General features: G+C 37.2%; 1 protein-coding gene across 1 annotated transcript in view; it reads right to left on the bottom strand.

Moving 5' to 3' along the window:
• Positions 1-972: 972 nt before the first annotated feature.
• Positions 973-20,229, bottom strand: part of DHX40 (DEAH (Asp-Glu-Ala-His) box polypeptide 40) — a 69,521-nt gene continuing 50,264 nt past the window's right edge. The window contains exons 9-14 of the mRNA XM_012648399.1: positions 9,495-9,609; positions 8,853-8,961; positions 6,641-6,735; positions 3,432-3,501; positions 2,911-3,139; positions 973-2,293 (exon numbers count right to left, since the gene is read on the bottom strand). Of these exons, the coding sequence (XP_012503853.1) occupies positions 2,154-2,293; positions 2,911-3,139; positions 3,432-3,501; positions 6,641-6,735; positions 8,853-8,961; positions 9,495-9,609 (758 nt within the window). The 3' untranslated portion in view covers positions 973-2,153. The remainder of the gene's footprint in view (positions 2,294-2,910; positions 3,140-3,431; positions 3,502-6,640; positions 6,736-8,852; positions 8,962-9,494; positions 9,610-20,229) is intronic.

The following is a 20,229-nucleotide window of genomic DNA, read 5'->3' on the forward strand; positions in this document are numbered from 1 at the left end:
TTAGAGAAACCGAAATTGAGAACATTCTATAAAATAACTAGCCTATATTGTTAAATGATGTTAATTTTGGGCTGGGCGCGGTAGCTCACGCCTGTAATCCTAGCTCTCTTGGAGGCCGAGGCAGGCGGATTGTTCGAGCTCAGGAGTTTGAAACCAGCCTGAGCAAGAGCGAGACCCCGTCTCTACTAAAAATAGAAAGAAATTAATTGGACAACTAAAAATACATAGAAAAAATTAGCTGGGCATGGTGGTGCATGCCTGTAGTCCCAGCTACTTGGGAGGCTGAGGCAGAAGGATCACTTGAGCCCAGGAGTTTGAGGTTGCTGTGAGCTAGGATGACGCCACGGCACTCTAGCCAGGGCAACACAGTGAGACTCTGTCTCAAAAAAAAAAAAAAAAAAAAAATGTTAATTCTGTGAAAGACAAAGACAAACAGAGGACCTTTTCCAGATTAAAAGAGACTAAACACAATATATGATCCTCGACTGAATCCCAAACTGGAGAAAAATTCTATAAAGGATGTTATTGAAACAACTGACAAAATGTGATGATGGATTATAGATCTAGAATATATGTTTAATAAATATTTACTGAATTAAGGGAACTTTCATTCCAAGAATCCACACAGCCCCCCACACCACATCTAATGAAATGCCCTGATACATATACCTGAGAAGAGAAACTGACAGGACTAAATGATTATGTGTCTGTAGCACTAAAGATAAAAATGAACAAATTAAAATGCTGGAAAGGTAAAGAGAAACCATTGCCACTCACCTTACTTCATGGACAAAGACATGGATTTGGGTCCTCATGAGATTTTTCAATAAAGCCTTCAAGTTTCTAATATTGAACATAAAACTGTTTAGATTCCAAAGGAAAAGAGTTTACTAGAAAAGAGTTAGATGCCTATAAAAAAATTTAAATTCTTAATTTTTACACAAAATATCTAAAAACACACATTATACTGTCTTTTGAGTTTAATGACACTAATAGCTTTATTTAACAAACATTGATGACTACTATGTGCAAAGCACTATGCTAGGTGCCATGAAAGATACAAAGATGAAAAAGACATAGTCCCTGCCCACAAGGAGCGTATAATCTAGTGAAGAGACAGACAAATACACAAATAACTAGAATACAAGGCAGTAAACGAGTGGGCAAGTGCTGAGTGTGGCCTGAGTGTGATACTAGATAGCCTCAAGGTTCTAATTTGAAACACTGGTGAAATAGTGTTGGCTGCTTTGAAAATCTCATCTCAAAATAGACATAATGGATGTTAAAATGGTCCTACCCAAGCAGCTGAAGGCAGTAGAGTAGGCCAGGTGGAAGGGTTGTTTGAAAGCACTGTTAGACCTACATACGTGGTGCTGATATAAGCATGTAGGTACAGCTAAAAAAGAACGAATATATATATATACACACACACATACACACACACACACACACACACATATATATATATATCATCTGTCCTTTGGTTAATGGCTATAGCTAATGTTTTAAACAATATACTTTTATATAAAAAGGAATTTGTATAATCCCAGAAAAATCAATTTAAGGATATTAATTCAAGAAAGAATCCTGCCATAGGCAATTTTATTTACTAATTGATTTTTTTCTCTAAATATCTATAAAGCTCTGTAGCAATTAAACAGTTAGACATCTAAGTATTGCTGAGTAAAACCTCTTATGTTCAGCCTTCTGAAGGAAATGGTCACATACCTGATATAAGACTATTCTAATAGCAACAAGAAGGCCTTAAAGAGATTTAAGGAAAATAATTTTTAATACTTCAATGCAAATGGAATACACGCTGATTAAATACAAGTCAATGTTCTTTGAAAATATGTCAATGACAGCATTTGATACCAGTTAAGGCCAGCAGAATTGAAGTGAGGAAAATTACATGTATTGTCTTTCATTGGTTTCATGTACGCCTATGCCTATGGCAACCCAATCTTTTCTTTGAAAATTCCACTTAATAGTATTGATGAGCTTTGATTTATAAGCTTTGATTTGCTTTTAGCCCATAGGCTAATAACAGCTGCTGACCACTTCCTCTTGGTAGTGTTGTCTGAAATAACTGGCAAAGTAGAAACACATCTCCTGGCTGCTTTTCCTACTTCCTGAATTGGAGGGTTCACTGCTTAGCCTGTTTCCTTCAGTGTGTCACTGTGGTCCTGGGTCCTCTGCTGCTTTCTTTCAAGGAAACGAGCCCGTGCATCTGATATGGATTTGTCATCATTTCTTCTCTGCATTTTCTTTAGGACTTCTTTTGATATTCCATCTGAAAACATTACAAATTAATCCAATAAAACTTTAGGTTTGAGATTCAGTGCTAGAAATGGTAACAATTCTTAGAGAAAGAGATGCCTGAATTTTTCAATGTTAAGAAAAGAAAAAGAATAAAGAGGAAATTAAATTTTGCCCTTTCGAAAAAAGGTATAGCCTATGGTTAAAAAATTAAGAGCACTGAAGCCAGTGATTCAGAAAAATGGACCGTAATTCCAGCATGTGGTACAGTGTTACAACACTGCAACAAAACACCTAGTGGCTAACTTTTCTTAAGACTCTTCTATAATTTCCTGAGCAAAATTCTTCATCATTCTATTTCCCAGTGATGTTATGTAAGGAAAATACAATATTCTCCATCATTCAACTTCAATAAGCTTTACTGAAAAGCTTTTTGTATATGTGAGCTTATAACTAAGCTTTCTGTCCTAGTTCAGTACCACAATTGTTTATGCCTCCCAAGCAGGGACCTAATATTTCATGGAAAAAGCCCCTCGAAAAAAAGGAGTTTCTGAGGTAGTAATTCACAAAATTTTATAAACAAAAATAGCAAAGCACTGCTGGGAAGTAGTATGGCATAGTGGTTAATAATAGAACAAATGATTCACTCACCCTTTAGCTGTTTTACATTTTCCTTATTTGTCCATCTCCTCCTTGCATCTTCTCTCACTTCACGCCGAGCCACACTGCTCAAATCATGTGCATTAAATTCATGCAACTTGGGTAACAAGTCTCTCACCCATTCATAACGAATTGGACACACAATTCTTGCGTAGACTTTGGTGGTAACTAATACCTCATGAAAAATGATCCATTCAAGTTTGGTTTCCTGTTCATGAAGCTACACAAAAGAATTCATTTAAGGATGATAATTCAATAACTTGCCCTATTCCACATTAGACCAGCCAAATAATAGCCCAAATCTTTCTGAATAAATTCCTATTTTCTTCAAACAGGAGGAATGGGCCTACCAATACACTTACACATATATGTTTCATATATGTGTAAGTGTGTATGTGTGTGTATATATATATATGTAAAATTTAACCTCAAAGCAAAAAGAAGACATTCATATATTACTTATTTTGACACCTTTACAAATGTCTTTCCTTTATTAAAAATAAGGTACTTACTGCTGAGGAAGGATGAATGTGAACTGGGCTTCCACGCCCATCCATTGTGCAAAACGTTCTCCCGACAGATCTATAAACAGAAAAACAAAATGCTGAAGACCAGAAGTAAGACAATGAAGTAAGTAGAAAATTAAGTTCAACAATACACAATTACATACACTCTTTGTATATTCTACTACAGTGTTAATAGGCAGAGGTTTAAGTTTATTCAACTGTCACTATAATCTGTCTACTAATTCATCTTAAATTAATGATATAATTTAAATAGTCACTACAATTAAGTATAAGCATTTCTGGTCAATAAGTAATAATATTAACAATAATGTTGTGTTTGTGCTTTAGAGTTTCCAAAATGCTTTCATAACAAAGCCTCAAAACAACCGAGAACTTTGAGAGCCAGGGCACTTTATTAAAAGAGGGTCAAAACTGAGACTCATAAATTAGCTAGCTTTCTCAGGATCACAGAGCTAAGGCATAGTGAAACCAAGTGCTAAACATAGTTCTTCTGACTTAAATGTAGTTTCCTTATATTATATTATGCTATATCTCTTTTTCAAGGGATAAGTGATTTTTTTGCTAGTCTAAAATCTGATAATTAGAAAATTTCACCTATCATTTTTCTAATTCGTGCTCTTAATTTCAAATTCTTATCCTCTTCTACACTTCCCTACATAAATGTCATTCCAAAAAACTTGTCAAAATAATAGCCCTAGTTCAATTGTCACCACAGCTGATTTCCTATAGTACTTTGTAAATATTCTTAGTGTATCCCAGATAAGACTGCATTCTAATTATTCATTTACATATCTGTGTCCTTCTCTAGACTTAAGTATCAAAAAGAGTTCAGAACTCACATGTTACTCCACCTTTCTATCTTCAGTACCTGTCCAGTGTTTGGTACACAGCAGGTAACCAAGACATACCATATTTTTAAAATTCTGAAACGATCTAAATTTATAGAAAAGTTGCAAGTACAGTACAAAAATCTTTTTTTACCTGAACCATTTTGAGTAAGCTGCCAACCTGGTGCCACATCATTCCCTAAATACTTGAGTGTGCATTTCCTACAATCAAGGATATTCTCTTACATAGCCATAATACAACCATCAAAATCAGGAAATTAACACTGATACATTACTAACATGTAATCCTAAGACCAAACTGAAGTTCCACCAAATGTCCTGATAATATCCTTTACAGCAAAAGAATCCAGTTCAGAATCATTCAGTGACTTTACTTTTCAAGTCCCTTTCGTCTCGTACATTCTAGAATTCTTCCTTAGTCTTTCTTTGACTTTTATGATCTTGATACCTTTAAAGAGTATAGGCTAGTTATTTTGTAATATGTCCCTCCATTTGAGTTTGTCTGTTTTAAGATGATTAGATTCAGGTTACGCATCTTTGGCAGGAATATCCCAGAATGTTATGTTTTCCTCATTGTATTTTATCAGGAAGAACGTGATTTCAATTTGTTTCATTACTGATTATGTTCACTTTACTTGATTTAGGTAGGATCTGCCAGCCTTCTCCACTGTAAAGTTACTTTTTTCCTTTGTAATGAACAAGAATTTTGTGGAGAGGAGCTTAACTATGTAAATAATTCTATTTCTCATTAAACTTTTAATTTACTCATATGTTAATCTGTATCACTATAAATCCATGATTTCACCTTTTATTGAGTTACAATCCTTTAACTATTATTTATTTTGATGCTTAAAATGTCCCTTATTTGATCAGTTGGGGCCTCTTTATGTTGGCTTCTAGGTACTTCTGACATGGCCTCAACCTTCATCAATCACTTCTTTGCTTGCTGGCAAAGTAAGATGTTCAGAGTTCATCTTGCACTTTCCTAGCCCCATTTCTCCAAAGAGCCTTGATTCCTTTAAGTGGCAGATGGTTGTCCCAAGTCAAGACCTGGGCACTAAGTGTATTCATTGCTATTATGTGCTTTTTTTTTTTTTTTTGAGACAGAGTCTCACTCTTTTGCCCGGGCTAGAGTGCCGTGGCGTCAGCCTAGCTCACAGCAACCTCAAATTGCTGGGCTCAAGCAATCCTACTGTCTCAGCCTCCTGAGTAGCTGGGACTACAGGCATGTGCCACCATGCCCGGCTAATTTTTTCTATATATTTTTAGTTGTCCAATTAATTTCTTTCTATTTTTAGTAGAGACGGGGTCTTGCTCTTGCTCAGGTTGGTTTCGAATTCCTGAGCTCAAACAATCCACCCACCTCGGCCTCCCAGAGTGCTAGGATTATAGGCGTGAGCCCCGCGCCTGGCCTATGTGCTTTTTTTTTAAACAGAGTCTTGCTCTATTGCCCAGGCTAGAGTGCCATGGCATCAGCCTAGCTCACTGCAACCTCAAACTCCTGGGCTCAAGCAATCCTCCTGCCTCAGCCTCCGCAGTAGCTGGGACTACAGGCACACGCTACCACGCCTGGCTATTCATTGCTATTATGGCATTGCTGCTCCCAGTCCCTCTCAGAGCTAGGTTATATATGTATGTATGTTACAGACATACAACAAATATATATATATACACACACACACACTAAAATCTATTTTTATTCCCATATATATCATCCATCCATCCCTCTATACTGAAAACCATAAGTTCAGAATGATGCACTGAAATTTCAATCCAACACCACATTCTCATCTTCTCGCTTTCAGTATTTCTAACTTCCTTCACTATTATCATTATTAATATAGTTATGTGATTAATTCCTTTGTATATAACGAATCTCCCATCACCACCGTTACTCCTTTCCCTACAAAGATGCTCTCTTCACTACACTCAGACTGACATCCCACACCAAAAACTCCTCCTCAAATTTCAAGCTCTGCCAACTCCATGCCAAGCTACCCTTTCTCAGGGATGCCATCCTCAACCTGTTTAGCTTGCATACTCCACAAAGGGCCACCCACGGCTCCACAAGTAAACTCTTGTCACTTGCCTTAGGTGATGATAACCCACAATGGACAGCCTACTCTACATACACTCCCTTCATACCCTGCTGGAGTTCTAATATCCCACTCTGAGACACTGAAGCTCCTACTACACAAGTGACAATTATGAAAAAGGTTGTTGTAATTGATGTCGTCATCATCACAGAGCCTAAATCACACCGTCTATCTTTAATAATAAATAGTTCAATACTGTAGTCAAATACAGTAGTTTTTATTGATCCATCTCCAAGCTCTTATTGCTTACCTTCGGGCTACATTTTTGAAATAGCCTGCACAAAGACATCTTCGTAGTACTTCATGTTTAGGGCCTTCAAAGGTCTCTCTTGGGAAATCACTTTGCTGTGGAAAGAATATATATACAGTGGTAAATATCACAGAACAATTTGAAATACTCCTTTATTTTGAAAAATCCACATTTCTAAAGACTTCTGCTTCTGGATAATAAGGGGTAAGAAGAGGGACCGGATTTACCTTTCCACCTGAAACAACCAAAAAGTGAATAAAATATATGAAATAATGATTTCCAAAACACTGTATATTAGGCAACAAAGGACAGTGACTCCTGAGAGATAGGAAATAAATGATGTAAGCCCAACAACTGCCCCAGCTTGCAGCGCTGAGAAGACTGTGGACCAAGGTACAGAGAAGAAGAACCCAAACGGAACCCGGAGAACTCCCTGGGTTAAGGAGACAGAGCTGAGAATCCAGGAAGGCCAAGGTGGCTAGAATTCACAGGACAGCATTTAGGAAAGAACAGAACTACACAGAGAAAATTCCAGAGAGATGTAAAAGGTGCTCCTCTAGTGCTCGGCTGAGTACTGATTAACACATAAATGTGAGGAAACTACCAATTCACAGGAAAAGAACCTCTCAAAAGAATAAAAAGTAACGGTGCATGGTGTTTACACAGGGCAGGAGAGATGCCTTTTCTATAAGCCAGACGAGAATATCTTATAACTCACATGGTTTTGAGAAGAGTACTCAGAAGTGTCTTGCCTCAGTGGGGAATAACTAGCCCTGGACTGAGCACTGCTCTGACCCCACCTACCAAAATCATACAAAAAAGATCAAACCATTTCAAAGTAACTAGAATATAAAAATATCCAGCACCTCACAAAGTAAAATTCATGATGTTTGGGATTCATTGAAAAATTATCAGGCATGCGAAAAAGCAGGAAAATACAACCAATAATGAGGATATAGATCAATTAATCAAAATCAACCCAGAACTGGCATAAATGTTAATAATATTTATGTTATAACTGGACTACATATGTTCAAAAAGTTAAATAGAGACCTGAAGAGTAAAACAAAAACTTTTAAAGACTCAAATCCAACATCTAGAGATAAAAACCACAACATCTGAGATGAAAAACATAATGGATGAGATTAATGGCAGATTAGACATTGCAGAAGATTAGTGAATTTGAAGACAAAGCATATAGAAAATATTCAAAAACAAAACAGAGACAGAAAGTAGAACAGTGGTTTCCAGGGGTTAGGGGGAGAAGGAAATGGGGAGCTATTGTTTGGTGGGTACAGAGTTTTAGTATGGGATGATGAAAAATTCTGGAGATGGAGAAGTGGCAAAGGTGGCACAACATTGTGAATGTTCTTAATGTCACTGCCCTGTACACTTAAAAATGGTGAATTGTGTTTTACCACAATAAAAAATTACAGAATTGAAAAAATAATAATTATGCTAAGTAAAAGAAGCCAGACCAAAAAAAAATAAAAACAAAGAACATACTATATGATTCCATTTACACAGAATGCTAGAAGATGCAAACTTATGTAGAGTAAGTCCTCACTTAATGTCATTGAAAGGCTCTTGGAAACTGTGACATCAAGCAAAATTATGCATACCTAAACATTTTTTTTTTTTTTTGCTCATCAATGTTATAACAAAACAACATTGAATAAACCAATGTTATTCTAGGACCCACTGTATGTCATTTCACTCAAAGTCAATTTACAAGAACCTATTGATGATGTTAAGGGAGGACTTACTGTACAGTGACAGGAAGCAGATCAGTGGTTGCCTGGGTAAGCGAGGCAGGAGAGTCTGGGAGGTGAGATGGATGGATTACAAAAGGGCATGAGGAAACTTCAGGAGGTGATGGATATGTTCATTATCTTGATTGTGGTGATGGTTCCATGGGTTTACGCAGATATCAAAACTCATCAAATTGTATACCTTACGTATGTGCAGTTTATTGCATGTCAATTATATATCAGTAAAGCTATTCTTAAATAGCCTCATTTCTGCAGATAAAATTCTTTTATTACTACTAGGAATCTTTCATGGAGTCAGGAAGATGGCTATACACAGAAGCCAGGAGAAAGGGAGGGTGGTAGAATAGAAAGGGTGGTAAGAAGTAACATACATAAATTAAAATTCAATATTAAATATATAGGTCCAAAATGCTCAAGAAAAAAACCATTATAGCAATCACCTGTTTAAGTTTCCTGATTAGTTCTCGAAGCTGAGCTTCCACACGAAATGCAGAAAATAAGCACCTCCAATGAATCCAGTGTTTTTGGCACCATGAAGCTGGAGCTCCACTGTAAAACAAAAATACTGGTATCTTTAAAAAAAAATCTTTAAGTAAAAGTCTAACATTATCATTCTATTACAAAAGTGGAAATCCATAAGCAACTGTCAACTCTTTCATGAAGTCTGTCCAAGTACTGAAAAACTATTTTAGGAAATTTGAAAAATGATTACATTAATGTAGGTGACCTTGACTAAATTAAAAATAATTTGTAAATGGATTTCTTTCTATCTATCTATCTATACGTATGCATTTATGCATTAATCTAAGCAGGTTCTCATCTAAGCTACCTATAAAGAAGCAAAATTCTATACGGTCATTTTCAGGAAAGGTTTGGCGAGAGAAGAAAGAAGAAAACCAATATTACATAATAAATGCTTACTAAGTAATAGTCACTTGACAAAGATAATCTCACTAATATTCAAAATACCTTGAAGTCAACATCATCCCCACTGAAACTTAGCACTTAAGTCACAGAGTAAGTACATACTAAAGCTGTTTATCAAATCGACATTTTCTAATACAAAGGACTAGCTCACATACCTTGATTTGCATTGTTCAAAGATGACAGCTAAAGTTGCAAAGTCATTAAATCCTCCAGCTTTAGCTGCTAATTCTCGATGTCTCTGTTCTGCTTCCTTCTGGTACTCTGGATCAACTAAAAGGAGAATCAGAGAGGCGATTTAGTTCTACTTTACATTAAGTGCCTATATTCACTTTGTTTTTGCAAGTACATTTAAATCTGCCTCACCCTCTGGGGTGAAATTACGCAGAACTATATTAACTCTTCCTGGGGGGCTCTAATTTCTCCCACAACTCCTTTTCTTCTTTTAACCACACTTTGGAGATTTTACCAAAATAGCAAAATTACATCTCCCAAATCATTTGCCTTTAAAGTAGTATTTGGAATTTACTTTTTAAATTAGTTTTTATTATAATAGCAACCCATGCTCATAGTAAAAAATATTTAATGGTATAAAAAGATATAATTTAAAACTGTAACATTCTGCAGTTTGTCACATTATTCATAAACCTATCCTCAAGGCCAACCACTGTTAATTATTTAGTATGTGTCCTTCCAGATATTTTCTATATGTATGCAAGCATAAATACATAGTGTTCCATTTTTATATAAATGAGATATATATTCTGAAATTTCCTCTCTTCATTTAATAACAGCTTCATGGAAGTACATGTAGAATTATTCATTCTCAAAAATAGCCACATAGTATTTATTCCTCAGAGGTATGGGGAACATAATGCAATTTAACCAGTCTTTATTTATCCAATCCCCAATTATGGGCAATTAGACATGACCTCCATAGATGTGGAACTAACCTACTACAAATATTTTCTCTTCTCTTTTAACTTTATATTGAAGTATAACATGTACACAGAAAACTACAAAGGCCATAAGTATATAGCTCAATCAATGTCCACAAACATAACACACCGATATACCCGACACTCAGTCAACAAACAGAATACTCCCAGCATCCCAGAAGCCCGTTTTATGCTTTCCTTCTAATAACTATCCATTCCTCTGCATAAGGGTAACCATACCCTGACTTCTAATCTTACAGATGGCTTTTGCCTGTTTTTAACCTTTGTACGAGTGGAACCGTACAGTATGTATTTGATGTGTCCGGTTTCTTTTGCTCAACATTGTTTTTGAGATTTATCTGTTAGTGACTTTGATGCTACTTCCCCTGATCCCATTCAGGCCTGATGTGCTGCTCTCTGATTGCCCTAGTCCCCATATAGCATTTTACCCAGGCTACTCTTTCAGGGTCCCATTTTTTCAAAACTGCATAAACATCTTTCCTTCATCCTAACACATCACACAATTCCTATTCCTTCAGTATAATTATCACAGCTAGATTTAGCAGAGGCACAATGTTGCCTGATTCCAGGGAGCAGCGCTTACATAGACTACAATGTGAATGTACAAAGCAGCAGTTCCTGATATTAGGAGGAAAGCAATCTGATTAAAGAAAACATCCATGGGCCAGGCGCGGTGGCTCACGCCTGTAATCCTAGTACTCTGGGAGGCCGAGGTGGGCGGATTGTTTGAGCTCAGCAGTTCGAGACCAGCCTGAGCAAGAGCGAGACCCCACCTCTACTAAAATTAGAAAGAAATTAATCGGCCAACTAAAAATATATAGAAAAAATTAGTCGGGCATGGTGGCGCGTGCCTGTAGTCCCAGCTACTCGGGAGGCTAAGGCAGAAGGATCCCTTGAGCCCAGAAGTTTGAGGTTGCTGTGAGCTAGGCTGATGCCATGGCATTCACTCTAGCCCGGGCAAAAGAGTGAGACTCTGTCTCAAAAAAAAAAAAAAAAAAAGAGAATATGATTTATCTCAGACCATACAAATGGTCCTACTGAAGTGAAGATATAAATGATTATTAATGCCCATCTCTTACTCTACTCAGAGATACTAATTTTTAACCCAAAACATCTCATTTCAAGCACCTAACTACCATACCACAAAAGGTTTTTTGCCAAAAGTTAAATTGCATTAGATTCCAGAATCAACCCCATCCTGGCTCTCAACATTAGGAGACAAGCCTACCTATGAGTCAGGGGTTCCTGAAATTCCTGAATCATGGTGTTTCCTGCTGTATCTATGTAAAGCCCCAGCCACCTGGGTTCCTTGGGTTATGAAGCCTTGAAGCTTCTAGCTAAAGTCTAGTTCTTTTCTTCCCTGCCTCCAGCTGACCCTAGAAACCTTCAATTTGGCTGTAATACCCACAACAGGAATTTACACAGATGATTCACCATCTCTCATTAAGATGTCAGAATAATTTTGTAATAAAATTTAGTGGATTACATTTTTTTTTTTTTTTTGAGACAGAGTCTCGCTTTTGTTGCCCAGGCTAGAGTGAGTGCCGTGGCGTCAGCCTAGCTCACCTTAAACTCCTGGGCTCAAGCGATCCTCCTGCCTCAGCTTCCAGAGTAGCTGGGACTACAGGCGCGAGCCACCACACCCGGCTAATTTTTTATTATTTCTATTTTTAGCTGACTTGCTAATTTTTTCTATTTTTAGTAGAGACGAGGTCTCGCTCTCGCTCAGAGCTGGTCTCTAACTCCTGAGCTCCAGCGATCCTACCGCCTCAGCCTCCCAGAGTGCTAGGATTACAGGCATGAGCCACTGCGCCCGGCCTAAAATTTTAAACTCGGCTCATATTTTAGGAAGATTAATTCTGTAGGGCTTCATTTCTGAAGGACAGCATTAAAGAAAAAAATAACGTTAAAAAAAATAACTGCATGGTCAGTGTTGGATCTCTTATTTAAAGTGGCTATTTGCTCAAACTTTAAAAAAATTTAGAAAGCACATTGCTACTCTGGCTCTCCTTCCCACATCGCTACCTTGTCTCTGTTTCTCTCACTGTCTCTGTCTGTCCCCACCATTACTCTCAAAGTTAAAAGGAAAGATAGAGCATATTTTTGTTCCTCTTCTTTACCTCTTTCCTCAAAAATAACCTAATTAATTAAAATTAAAACTGGCAAAAGTCCCACACTAAATTTAGGGAAGGGATAGGAAAACCTGAACTCATCTATACACAGTTATTATAATCTTGGCAAGTTTATCCAACTGATAGTTTGATTAGCCATCTTTAATTATTTTCTCAGTAGACTTGTTTATTTTCTTTAGTTTATTAACTTTCTCCAGATGAGATTCCATTATCAGTTTTACCCCAGGCAAATAGGTAGATGCCAATGAGGCAAAGACTATAAATAATAAACTGAAGCAGCAAAACAAAGCTCTATCAGCTGCACTTCTCCCTTTGGGAAGATAATTCAACAACAATCAATCAGAAAACAAAACTATTATATAGAAAACTTTTCAATAACAGTCCCCAAAGTTGACGCAAGGGAATAAGGTTATTAAGTGCCATATACACATAATGTATCCTTTGTTTCTAAAAATATTACAGTTAATACATTTAAAATAAAAATTTTAGAACCAACCCAATGTGATTTTCAATTTGTTTCATTTTAAGGCATTTAAATATTTAACAGACGTCACTCCACTGTCCGACTTCTAAAGCATTAATTATACCAGCAGACATTGTATACAGAGTTCACTACAGCAAAAGACACAGATTATTATATATGTTGAAACAATCATCATTTTGATGTTTAAAACCTTAATTCAATGTTCAGATCTGAGAATACTAGCCAGTTTTCCGGTAAGTTATGTAATAAACTAAATTAGGTGATCTACAATGACTGAAACTCAAGGCAGAAAAGACTGCCTAACTCTAAAGACTATAAATGCACTCAGAAGCAGGTGGAAAGCCAATGCACATTGTGGGTGTAACAAGATCGCAGCAAGTCACATGCTCAAAAACTGAAGCTGCATCTTGTAGCAGGTGAAGTTCTTAATGACCCGGTTTTAAAAGCCTACATCATTTAAATATACAGCAAGAATATCTCTTTAAGGATAAATAAGAAGCTAGTAGCAGTTTTTGTCTCTAGGAATCAAACCTCAGGACTTGTTTTGGAGGGAAACTTAATTTTCACTTAAATTCTTTTGTAGTGTTTGAATCTTTAACTATACATACACAGAGTTGACTCTTGAACAACATGGGGGTTAGGGGTGTCGACTCCCCTCATGCAGTCAAAAATCCACATATAACTTTTGACTTCCCAAACAACTTAATTACTAATTGCCTACTATTGACCAGCAGCCTTACCAATAACATAAACAGTTGATTAACACGTATTTTGTATATGTATTATATACTGTATTCTTAAAGCCAAAGAAAAAATGTTAAGAAAATAATAAGGAATAGAAAATACATTTACAGTACCGTACTGTATTTATCAATACCGTTAAGTTTATGTCATCTATTTATAACATAAATTGCCTGTCTGAAATAGTGGGCAGCTACACTCCTCAATATACTGTACATATCAAGCAATTCAACTTTTTCTTGTAATGTCATGACTTTGCTTCTTGGGAACACTTCCAGCATCACTAGTGGCATTTTGTATGGGTCTCTCTCATGGTATTAGTCAAGGTTTACAGTATTGCACTAAACATGAAAAATATGCGAGAATCACGAGAGATCACTTTTTACTGTGATATGCAATTTGCTAGAAAGATGGAATGCTCACACGGAGACGATCAGTGTCACGTGGCATTTTAAGCAGATACAACACTAGAGCTCACCGCAACAGCAACAGGAGGTGGCTATGGAATTATTACAGTAGTACAGTATGTATAGTAATACATTATTGTATTACTGTATTAATAAATTAATTTTATAGTTATGATATAAACTATCTTTACATTTGTTAACATTTCTCTTGACTGTAAATGGCACCATACATGGTCTATAAATGTTTATGTACGTTTTTGATAAATTTTAACTTTTTATAATAGATTTGTGTATATTCTATGGTAGTAAATGATACAATAGACTAGTATCTACATATATTTTATGCATCCATGACATACCTAAGTTTTTCTTAATTTTTTTGATATTTCTAGGCTATGTGGCTCATCTGTGATTTTCTTCCAAACTGTCACAAACCTCAAAAAAATTTTCCAATATACTTATTGAAAAAATCCACATATAAGCAAACTCACACAGTTCAATCTGTATTGTTCATGGGTCAACTGTATTGAGCATGGTGGTAAGAAGTTAGGTGAAGACTGTCTCCCAGAGAGACATCTATTAAACTAGTCAAAATTACCAAAGACAATTATTCAAAGGCTCTAGAGATTGATGGAAGGGTTTACCACAAATCTTACCTATGGAATTCAGTAAGAACAGTAGGAAGGATGGCCCACTCTCCACAGCTCTGTGTGGAAGAGCTATTCCAAAGGCTTGGCAGTCTCAAAGCAGCACCCTTTCCCTGACCTACAGTTCTTACTCTGTAGCGAAGATCAGGGCAGAACAGCCAAGGACAGGTAGTGTAGTCCCCATTCTGCCACAGCTCTGTATTGCAAAAGAGCTGTTCCAGTGGGTTCCGCAGCTGAGTGGTAGCTCCCACTACTCCAAACTTCCTAGAGTTATTCCAGGTTTGTTTATTGGTTGGTTGGTTGGTTTGTTTACAGCCAATGAACATGCAGAGATCACATCTCACCAGGCTTTGTGCTGGGAAAGATGGAACCCTAGCCACAGCATCAGTTCCTACCATCCCCCAACCCTAAGCATCTGTTCTATAGGGAGGATTCAGATGGGGCAGCACCATTGAAAAGCAGGCCCCCATTCACCACCCCACCTCAACTCCTGCTCCATAGCACAGAGAAGAGATTATTTCCAGGGGAGAATGGGGGCAAGCATCGTCAAATATTGGGAGTACCTTACCCCACCAAGGTGGCCAATTTTATTTGGAGCCATTTATGCCCCAGGGCACTGTCAAAAACAATAGAGTAATCACTTAGCAATCAGTAGAGACTAAGAGCTCACAGCTCAGTGTGATACCAATAGAGGCAGAGGAATCAAAAATTAACACAGACAACAGTGAAAGAGACAAAGAGAAACCTAAAACCTGGTCATGTTCTGGAAGAATGTTCACATGCCCAAAGCTGTGCCTTCTGAGTGAAGAGAGAGGGAACATCTAAATCTCTGGTCCTTGGCTAAACACAGGACAAGTTCATACACTCCCTCAACTGCGAAAGTAGTCTCCAAACCATGTAACAGAGATGGCTTAAGAGGCTTAGGTACAAGCTCTGACTGATCATCAGCTGACCACTAAAGTTGACAAGTACAATAAACACATGAAAACTTCACTAGAGGGGCTCAATAATAGGTTTGGGCTGGAAGAAGAAAGAATCAGTGAATTAGATTTTTTTTTAAGACATGGACAAAATATTTGAACAGACATTTCACAAAGGAAGACAGATAAATGGCCAATAAGCACATGAAAAGGGGCTCAAAGGTATTAGTCATCAGGAAAATGCAAATTAAAACCACAAAGAGGTACATAATAGAATGTATAAAATGAAAATGCTTGGCTATGCCAAATGTTGAGGAGGACAGGTAGTGCAAGCTGCACTCTCAAACACTGCTGATGGGATTTTAAAATGGTACAACTACTTAGGAAAAAGGTTGGCAGTTTCTAAAGCTTAACATACACCCATTCAATATCACAGCAATTTCTTTCTTAGGCATCTACCTTACCCAAGAGATACGAAAATACACACCTACAAGTTTTACACAGGAATATTCAAAACAGCTTTACTCACACATAGCATTAAACAAATGTCCGTCGACAATTTATAGTATGCTCATACAGTGGAATACCTACTCAGCAATAAAAGAATAAAGCACTGATACATACAAACAATATGGATTAATCGCACATATATTGTCTAAAAGAAGCCACACACAAAACAGTATAGTGTATAATTATATTTAGATGAAGTTTCAGACAGGCAAAACTAACCTGAAAAGAACTAGCCACTTTGCTGATTTTTTTTCCTAAAAAAAATCCTGACTCAGAAGTGGGGCACTGAGGGAATTTTCTGGAGTGATGAAAATGTTCCATATCTTGACAGGCATGTGGGTTGTATGGGTATAAGCATCTCACAAAACTCATTTAATTATAAGATTTATGCATTTCACTATATGTAAATTTTACCTAAAATAAACTAAATATCAAACTCTATTTAAATAGGGTTGCCTTTCACAATAGTATAGCTTAGCAATTCTGAAATTCCTTTTTGTACATGAGGGAAAATGGACAATTTGAATATGGACTCTGGGTTAGATAATAATATTGTATCAATGTTAAATTTCCTAATTTTGATTAATGTACTATGGTTAAATAAGAGATTGCCCTTGTTCTTAGTAAACATAGATGTAAATATTTTGTCATAAGGGAGCATAATGTTTCCAATTTATTCTTAAATGATTCAGAAAAAGAGAAAGTGCATTTATATATATATGCATACACAGAGAGAGAGAAATAAAGCAAAGGGGGCAAAATGTTAAAATTTGCCAAAACTATATAAAAGGTATAAAGGCATTCCTTTACTATTCTTGCAACATTTCTGTTCACCTTTGAAATTATATTACAATAAAATCTTACCAACAAAAAAGGCTAACACCAGACTGGTTTTTATCTATTTAAATATTCCAACATGGACAAAAACATTTTCTTTTTCTAGCCTTAGAAGACTATTAGAGTTGGATCACCTTAACTCTTTGGTTTTACAAATGAAAAAAAGAAGTTCAGAAAACCTAGGCCCATAGTCAGATTAGGTAATGATGGAGTTGGATAGAACCCAGCACTCTTAACTTCCACTTCAATACTCTGTAATAGTTTTTGGAGTATTTTTAGCTTTAAAAAATTTTTTTTATTAGAGATGGGGTCTGCTATGTTGCCCAAGCTGGCCTCAAGCAATCCGCCTGCCTTAGCCTCCCAAGTAGTTAGGACTACAGGAAAATGCTACTGCATCCAGCAGTATTTTTATTCTTTTTTTGAATCAAGGTCTCACTCTGTTACTCAGGCTAGAGAGCAGTGGTATCATCAGAGCTCACTGCAATCTCCAACTCCTGGCCTCAAGCAATCCTCCCACCTGGGTCTTCCAAAGTGCTTACAGGTGTGAACCACCACACCCAGCCAGTATTTTTGGTTCTGATTCTACCTAATGAAAACCAGTCAACATTATTTATTGTATATAGTATTTTATTAGAAAAAAGTAACAATTAAGAGTATTACTACAATGAAAATTCTGACACTTAAGACTGCAATCAATTTGGGGTAGGCAGTACACTGGTTAAATTACAAAGTATTTTTATAGGGGAATGCTTCCTCCATTATAATCACGGCAATAATAAATCAATCTGGACTCGAGATTCACAGTCTACACAGGGAGAAAGCCTGTAAGATAGCTCACTCTATTGTCTGGCTGCAGAGAAGGGACACTGTCTATTCGGAAGCTCCTTGAAAAAAAATTACTCCACTAGATGAAAGCAAAGCTGATATGTATCAAATTAAGTTGTGTCTTATACTGACATATCAAGATAGGAAAGAAGCAGAAGTTTAAAGACTTGGAAACTTCAAGAGAATTCTCTAAGGATACAAGGGCTAAACTACTTTTTTTTTTTGATTCTAGAAAAAAAGGTTAATATATTACTAATGTACTGTGAAAGAACAAAGGTTCACCTTATTATCTTCCTTTTCTAGTGAAAGGAAATGAACTCTCAGCCAGAAACATTATAAATTCCCTGTGCCAAACAACTAAGTTAAAGGATAATAAAATATAAAAATGGTTTATCCTCAGTTTTCTGCCCTAGGGGTAGGCATATGGTAAACCTTCAATGAATGCTCAGTGAATTGCTGGAGATACAAATAAATGGAAAGAGATTCCATGGGCACGGAGAGGAAGACTCAATACTGTCAAAGATGTCAGTTCTTCCCAACTTGATCTACCCCAATTAAAATCCCAGCAAGTTATTTTGTGGATTTCAACAAACTGGTTCTAAACTTTATATGGAAAGAAAAAAGACCCAGAATTGCCAAAACAATGTTGAAATGGAAGAACAAAGTTGAAGAATTGGCCTTACCTAAGTTCAAGAGTTATTATACTATAGGCCAGGCAAAGGCTCAGGGCTGTAACCCCAGCACTTTGGGGGGTGAAGGCAGAAGGATTGCTTGAGGCCAGGAATTTGAGACCAGCCTAAGCAACACACCAAGACCTCATCTCTACAAATAAAAAAATTAGCCAAGCGTGGTGGTATGTGCCTATAGTCCCAGCTACTCAGGAGGCTGAGGCAGGAGGATCGCTTGAGCTCAGGAGTTTGAGGCTGCAGTGAGCTACAAATAGGCCACTGTATACCAGCCTGGGTGATAGAGCAAGACCTCGTCTCAAAAAAAAAAAAAAAGAGTTACTATAAAGGTCCAATAATCAAGACAGTGTGATACTGGAGAAAACTGCAGTCATGCTGAAAATTGCTGAGATGGAATATGGTGGTGCTGACAGCATCTTCCTGCGACTGCTGCTGCATAAGAAGTACACACTGCCCTACCGGGTGCTGGATGCCCTGGTCTTCCACTTCCTGGGGTTCCAGACAGAGAGCTGTGAGCTGCCTGTTCTCTGGCACCAGTGCCTCCTGACTTTGGTCCAGTGCTACAAGGCAGACTTCGCCACAGATCACAAAGAGGCCCTCCTGGAACTGCTCCGACTATGGCCCCATCCACAACTGTCCCCTGAAATAAGGCCTGAGCTTCAAAACACAGCCCCCTGACATATGGAAGATGTTCTCATCACCATGCAGTGAGGAAAACAGTCACCTGTCCTGGTCTGAGGGGTGTGAGAAGACACCAGGCTCCCTGTTTGGTGACTAAAGATTACAGTTAGTGGAGGAAGACCCAGGTGAGAGCAGTGACTGGTTAAAGGGCATCTGTGGCTCCCAGCCTAGGACAGGAAGGATGGAGGGCCTGGCTGGCTCCCTCCTCCATTGCCTTCCTTCTGCTCAGTTCTGGGACCTCACTTGAGAGTCAATACCCCAACATTCCCACTCTCCTGCGGGAACTTGGTTTAAGTACTTTCTCTCTGGCTGTTGTAAAGTCACTAGGATGCAGTAAAAACAAAGGCAGGTATTTATTGAAAAACGAAATAGACAAATAGATAAATGGAAGAGAATAGAGAGTCCAGAAACAGACCCACACGAGAAAAGTCAAGTAATCTTTGACACAGGAGCAAAGGCATTTCAACAAAGAAAGGACAGTATTTTGAACAAATGGTGCTGGAACATCCAACTAATAAAAGACAATACAGGAGAAAATCTAGATGATCTTCGGTATAACAATGACTTTTTATTATTTTGTAGGACAGAGGTCTCACTATGTTACCCAGGCTGGTCTCAAACTCCTGGGCTCGAATGATCCTTCTGCCTTGGCCTCCCAAAGTGCTGGGATTACAGGTGTGAACCACCGTGCCTGGCCAACAATGACTTTTTAGATACAACACCAAAGGCCCAATTCACAAAAGAAATAGTTGATAAGCTGGACTTCACTAAAATTAAAAACTTCTACTCTGCAAAAGACAATGTCAAGACAATAAGATAAACCACAGACTGAGAGAAAATATTTACAAAAAATACATTTGATAAAGAACTATTATCCAAATTACACAAAGAACTCTTTAAACTCAACAGTAAGAAAACAAACAACTAAACTTAAAAAGACCTGAACAGGGGGCAAAGGGCAGGATGTAAAAATATAAAATTAAAAAATAAAAATAAAAACGAAACTCTATTAGTACAAACTAACTTGAGTGGTTTGATGGACAGAGTAATTGAGTCAACTGTCA

Source organism: Propithecus coquereli, unplaced genomic scaffold (assembly GCF_000956105.1).
Source record: "Propithecus coquereli isolate 6110/MARCELLA unplaced genomic scaffold, Pcoq_1.0 Scaffold285, whole genome shotgun sequence".
Taxonomy (NCBI): domain Eukaryota; kingdom Metazoa; phylum Chordata; class Mammalia; order Primates; family Indriidae; genus Propithecus; species Propithecus coquereli.